The 7,305-nt window shown below is 39.2% G+C and overlaps 1 protein-coding gene across 1 annotated transcript in view; it reads right to left on the bottom strand.

The window, feature by feature from the left end:
- The window catches only part of LOC143301330 (metal cation symporter ZIP8-like), a 25,916-nt gene extending 19,115 nt beyond the window's left edge, over nt 1-6,801 (bottom strand). Inside the window, exon 1 of the mRNA XM_076615545.1 lies at nt 5,977-6,801. Within this exon, the coding sequence (XP_076471660.1) occupies nt 5,977-6,213 (237 nt within the window). The 5' untranslated portion in view covers nt 6,214-6,801. The remainder of the gene's footprint in view (nt 1-5,976) is intronic.
- Between the last annotated feature and the right edge of the window lie 504 nt (nt 6,802-7,305).

The following is a 7,305-nucleotide window of genomic DNA, read 5'->3' on the forward strand; positions in this document are numbered from 1 at the left end:
CATCGATAATAACTTTGAAGAATATTTGAATTTATACCAACATTTCTAAGCTTCTGTAAACAAAAAATTCTAGATTGACATTTCTTATGAATGGAATCAACATTTCTGTCAAAAGTCAGCTTATTGTCTAAGATGGTCCCGAAATATATTCACTGACCCTCTCCACTGTTTGACCATCAATAACAAGGTAAGCTACAGGCAAGGGGTCTTTCCGAAAATCTATTAACATTTCTTTTGTTTTCAATACGTTGAGATCTATATTCTCACACCAAGAACAGAACTTTTTAATTTCACTGAAATAAATAGCATCAGAGTTGGACAGATCTTCAATTGCTGAATCATCAGAATATTTTATGACAGGAGTTTCCTCCGTGCCTCTGCAGTCATTTGTGTACAGTGTAAAAAGAACAGGGGACAGCACTGTACCTTGGGGTGCACCAGTAGAAGTAGATTTTACAGAAGAGTGGGCAGAATGAAAGCGGACGGACTGAGTTCTATTGAGAAGAAAAAATACTATCCAAAGAGTAAGCTTCGGATCAACATCCATGCCTAGCAGTTTGAGGGCAAGGAGATGAGGTTGTATTGTGTTAAAAGCAGAAGAGAAGTCAACAAAAAGACCATGACTTTTGCCGAGAATGCAAATTCTACATTCTTTTTTGAAAGACAGGCAACTCATGGCTGCTCCCCATGGGATGGAACTGACTGTATTCTCAGCATGCAGAAGGAGCACTTTGTGGTGGAACATGTGCCTCTCATCACTGACAAGAGAGACACGAGGTACAGGTTACCAGTTCCCGACTCCAGCAGTCGCCATTCCCTCCTCCTCCCCTCTCTGGAGGAGATGGACTCAGTCACTCAGCAACAGCACATCAGTTTGGCCCAGCAGCATGAAAGCGCCCGCCAGGCCATGCAGCACAGTGGCTGCAGCTGTGAGGGGAAGTGTGAGGAGTCGCATTGTGAGTGCTGACAGGCAGGCATCAGCTGCCTGGAAGATCGAAGTATTGTTGTTGCTCAGGGACAAAGTGTCCAAACGGTGATCCCCACAAACAGCTGAGAAAGGAACGCAGGCGAGAACACCATTTCGATACCCAACTCAGTCTCCTAATGACCATCCTTGGGTCAGACAGTGAAGAGGAGAAGAATGAGTGACTGTGCATTCATATCGAGACTTTGTACAGTCTCCATTTTTATTCTTTTTTCGCTTGCTTTGTTCATAGACTTTGTGTGTTGTCTTCCTTTATGGGCTTTTACTGTTTTAGATACCTTGTACTTAGGCTTCATTCAGATTTTATCCTTCACAGTTTTTAAATGAAATTAAGAATTAGATATGTAAATAAACAGATTTTCTTTTTACCCTCGATGCTTTTTAAATGAAATAAAGGATTAAATATGTAAATAAACAAAACACATGCACAACCCAGGCCCACCTCCAGTACACGCTTTGCCACATGCCCTTAGATATAAAACGAATAGATATCCACCTTCCAAAACATATTCCAAAAAACCAACCCACTGTCCAACACGTGCAAATGCCAACCCTCTAACACAATTACCCACCCTCCAACACACATCTACCAACCAACAGCCACATACCTTCAGGCTCACACACATACACACTGTCCAACACACATACATACCAATCATCAAACACACACATAATATCAAACACACACACACACCCTCCAACACACGCATACCAGCAATTCCAACACATACCCACCCTCAAACACACACATAACCAACACTCTAACAGTAACACACACATACCAAACATCCAACACACCAACCATCCCAAGTCACACATGTATGTATACCCACCCTCCAACAGACACTGCATACCAACAAATCAATACACAAATTGCAGCCACTCGACACATGCACACACATACCCATCCTCCAACACACACATACCAACTCCCTAAAACAAAAATAACCACCCTTCAATACACTCATAATCATATCAACCCTCCAACATCTTTACCCACTCAGACTCTCCAACGCACACATAAAAAAGATCCAACACACATACATATTAACCCTCTAAGTCTAACACACACACACACACACACACACACACACACACACACACACACACACACACACTATACATTCAAAACACACATACTAACACTTTAACCATCCAACACATATATACTCACCTTCTGACTCACACACATACTCACTGTCCAGCACACACACATACCAACCCTCCAACACAAACATACTAATCATCCAACACACACATGTATACCAACCAATCAGTACTACCATCCCTCCAACACACTGTTCTTCTTCTCAGGTGAGTGTCACGAGTGCAAAGCATGCCATGGTGGGTGTGTTTTAGTCAACTGTGGTCCTGAATATTTTATGAAAAAAGCCAGCAACAAGTCCCAGTTCTTCTTCTTCTAAAATTCTGAGTTCATAGGCTCCACATTCACTTGAACTGTATATTACAGGACTAGTTAACTTTTACATATATTATGATCATTTTCACTCTGCCATGTAGGCAGCCATAAGTTCCCTTTTCAAGGGTGTGCAAGCTATATCTTCAAGGTTCTTTTACCAACCAAACACTAACATGGATAGCAGGATCTGTTGACATGTATAATGCATATCTGATCTTAGAAAGTACTATTTCAGATTTGTATTGATGAAGGAGGTTCAGGTACTAGCAGGTCTGCACATGCTGACCTGGGAGATTGAAATTATCTCTACCCTTATCCCACCAGGTGCGCCAAAACCAAGGATAGAAACTTGGGTGAAAATCAAGTGCTCTAACCATTTAGCAATCACATCAATCAACCACTGTTCAAGTTTGGGATTTCCAGTTATAGAACATAATCTGACACAAAGCTTCAAGTTCAACATTAAAAAAAATCAATCAATCAATAAAAAGGCCATTGGCAACTTTAATGGAAGAAAGACCACAGAAAGAAAGAAGAAATACAACCAAGAGAAAAGCAAAAGAACATTTCAGGAACTGTGGAAGAAAAATTATGAACAACTGTTCTACAATAAAGAGAATGCCATGCACTGTCAGTGGTGTTTGGAATATGCTGCTGAATCTGATCAAATGGTGGCATACAACTACAAGTTGTTTATCTCTCAGACATAGTTCTGTCATTGTGCACCAAAAAAGTGAACTTCACATTAAAAGACAGTGTGCTTAAACTGGCAGTAAAAGATGTTAAAACAGAAGAAGAGAGCTAAGGTGACAAGGACTGAAGATGCTTCCCTTTAGTGTTGCTTATCATTTGTCTCATCTCTTTTTTCCTTTAAAACATACACTACCTATAATGAGTGGTAGCTGTTCACTTTTCACTGCACTCTCTGGAAATGTCTTTGAATTATTAATCTAACATCGACTCTAGTCATTACTAAGGGAGGACAAGTAGAAATTCGGTGGAACAAGTAGATTTTTCAATCCAGGACAATCCCCAGGACAAATAGAAATTACATGGGAATTTCTAGCAGTGTACATGCATGCACACACATAATATGCACACACACACATACATGTATTCACTCACTCGCTCACTGTTTTCTATGTTTTTCCGATTCTGGACATATAATGAAGAAAGAATGTTACAGATGAAAGTATTTGAATTTGTATGTTTCATAAAATCTTCCCGCATAATTTATACATCGGTCTGTTTCTGCAAGTCGCAATGCAATATAATAAGACGCAAAACCTCTCTTCTACTTTATGATTATTAACATCACAAATGCAAATAACAAAAATCATACTACCATTATTATCAGCTATTTAATTATTTGTTCATTAACTTATAATTCGCTTCATTTACTTATTCACTTAATAGTTTTAGTTTGCTGATTACCACAGCATTCAATGTGTTTAATTTCCCTGAGCAACAACAATGGGGAGAAAACACAAAAAACACCATCAAAGGAAGCATTACTGAATTTACTCTCTGGAATAAAATTTAAAAATTAAAAATCTTAAAAAAGATACCCCATGATCTGCATGCAACAGAGGTGGGGAAAATATCTTCCTGGCAGAATAATCAATACATGTATAAGTGAATAATAAATTATGCTTACTGTGGGCATCTCATGGACAATGATGACATATGTGGGCATCTCATGGACAATGATGACATAACATCAATGCTGTCAAGTGTTATGTCACAGAGTTATAAATATAATGCAACAGCAACATATACGGTAGGTATGAATTCATCTGCAGTGCATTCGACCAAAACTAATGGAACTATATATCATCATCATGGGTACAGTGCAATGTATCAGAATTATCAGTCCGTCCAATCAAGTGTGTAATTACTGGGTCTGCGGCTGCCCGAAATGGATGAATGCCTTTAGGCTTAATTGATGTTTCTGATTGATCTGGTGGCAGCTGTAAGTGTATTGACTATATTTTCTAGTTAGTTTTTCTGTTGGGAATCAATCTATCAATTTTCTTATTTAGTCACAATTTCCACTTGAAGCAGCAGATACATGTGCACAAGAAGTCAAGACAGAAATTTAACCCAAAAAAAGCTGCTGTTGAAAATGGCCTGAATTTTTGTTACTCAGTCAGTGCTTTCTTCTTCTTTTTCTTCTTCTTCTTCTTCTTCTTCTTTTTCTTTTTCTTTTTTTTATAATACTATAAAGTAGATGGCATGAGTACAGTACAGAGTACACACATGCTCTCTTCTCTCTCTATCTCTCTCTCTCTCTCTCAGTGAGTCACACACACACACACACACACACACACACACACACACACACAGAGTGAGAGAGAGAGAGAGAGAGAGAGAGAGAGAGAGAGAGAGAACACACACAGAGTTACAAACTTACTAAGAACCAAACACACACACACACACACACACACACACACACACACACAAACATGAATGAAACAAATGAAGACTCAAAATAAGATTACAGGGTATGAACTGGCATATTAAATATTTGTTTACAAAATTCTGTTTGAAAAGAAATGCCTCTGTTTGAAAAGAAATGCCATGTGATTTCTCTTAGTTCAAGGATGAGAGACATACCATGGCAGACAGGATGACAGCAGATTCCAGATAAGTTCATTTATTTTACTTTTCAGAAATTTACTGAAATGACTCTCACTCGCAGTCTCATGTTACTTTTATTAGTTTTACTTTACTTTCCTCTCCTCTAAGCACTGAGTGGTGGTACTGATGCAGAGTCACTGTTACTGATAGTCTTTCGGCAATGATTATAGTGAAAATCCTGTGTGTAGCATGCAAATAGTTCATGAATTAAAGTAAAAATAACCCATGACAGTAGTTCTTGATATTCTGGGATGTGTTTTCATGAGGGCATCAAGAGTTGGTTGGTGGTTTCCAATGTTCAACTGCATGAGAATATTTTGGCACATGTTTCGGGAGGTGTGTGGGAGGGGAAAGGGGGGGGGGGGAGCGAGAGGTGAATGGGGAGGGAGATTATAGAGTGGGGAAGGAGGAGAGGGGAATGGAATGTAAATCGCTTTGAACAGTATTTCTTGGAAATGTGCTATATAAATGTCCATTATTATCATTATTCTATTATCATATTTCACTGAAAAAGTCCATCTTTGACAGGGAAACATGTTCAACAGATTTACAAACAGGAGAAAAATGGATATGTGACACATCACAATAGATAGATGTGATAACATGCCCTCCACTGAGGGAGAGCAGTCAGATTTTTAAACACAGAAAACTTATGACAAGGCAACACAATACAATGTGTACAAGCTTGCTTGGCATTTATGCTTTAAATATGCGTGTGTGTTACAAATATGTACATCATAAAAATCTGCTACAGTATATGAGTGTGTGTGAGTGCATGAGTGTGTATCTCAGTTATGCACAGTTTGTGTGTTGTGTGTATGTGTTAGAAGTTGAAAGTGTTTAGGGTCTTTATTAACTTCTTACTCCTGTATTATCAGACACATAACAGATTTGAACTACAGCAGAGCTGGTGCACATGATGTTAACTTACCTGATTGACAAGGCAAGCTTCAATGATGCTCTCATTGTCCTTGAAGCATGAACTGCTCAAATTGCTTGCTGTCAGTTCCTCATAACTCAAAAGGTCTTTCAGAGATGTTGAAGCAATTTCTCTCATAAGTACTGTATTTAAAGTTGAGACATTCGTGGATGCATATGATCCGATTTGCAAAGTTACCAAACAAATTATCAGGCACCAAACGGCACCCATATCCATTTGATGAAACATGATTTTGACTTTTTTTCACCCTGCAGTTTAAAGCTTTTTAAGTACAACGTGAATAGTGCTGCAAACGGTTTCGTCTCTCAGCCCTTAATACCCACGGCTTAAATCCTGACTCTCAGTCGACCTGTTAATGGAGAACAATGCCAGGTCACTTAGCCTTAACTGCAAATTTATCTGAAATCGATTGCGCAAATGAATTGACACAGAACACTGGAGCCGCTTTTCGAACTTTCCCGAAGTTATCAAAACCCTATTTAGTCTTCAGCATTCCTAAGGGGTGTATTTTCACATGAACTGTTTAGACATCGAAGTGTCTGTGATTTAAGAGCACAAGGCAGCGCCTCAATTTCATCACCGTGTGATTAGTCTCCGCCTCGTGTGTACATGTCCGGCGACACGTGTGCGATATTATGATCGAACGACGCCCAGCCACATCACATGAGACGACTTCAAACTATACTGCAAATTTCTTTGACTTACGAATGAAGCCGAGAGTAAATAACTATCATCTGCCAATCTACGATAGTTACTGGTTCATACACATTCCACTTCTACCCAAAATCTGACCGATACCTAAATGAAAAATAAATATCCCACAGTCAGAGATCACACAAGCAGGCGAGCACAAAATCCGGAGAACGAAGCCGGGCTCTGATTGGCCGTGTGTGGCATTTCCGTTTCTGGTTTCTATTTACTTCGCGTGCGGCACGATCCACAGACGGCCGTGAGCGCGATCACAGAGTCGTGCACACTGAAATATATACTTACATTTGTGTACATATATGCCTGTGGTCGTGCATGAACCTGCCTGCTTGTGTGGGACTAATGATATTATTAATATTGATATTTAAAATAATAATGATAACTGCAGCAATTATAATAATCATAATTAAAATGTTCTTTCATCCGTCCATGGACTGAGAATAACTCAGTTTACCGTAACGGTGATGGTTTGTCAGTCTTCACTGAGCCTGCCGAGCATGATTGCACAACTTGTCTAACGCTGAGGTCGTATTCACTATTCAGAAACCGAAAGCAAATTCGTGAATATATGTACTTGTTCTCAAATTTGAACCACCATGCGGTCCAATATAA

The sequence above is a fragment of the Babylonia areolata genome, chromosome 27, assembly GCF_041734735.1.
Source record: "Babylonia areolata isolate BAREFJ2019XMU chromosome 27, ASM4173473v1, whole genome shotgun sequence".
Classification (NCBI taxonomy): domain Eukaryota; kingdom Metazoa; phylum Mollusca; class Gastropoda; order Neogastropoda; family Buccinidae; genus Babylonia; species Babylonia areolata.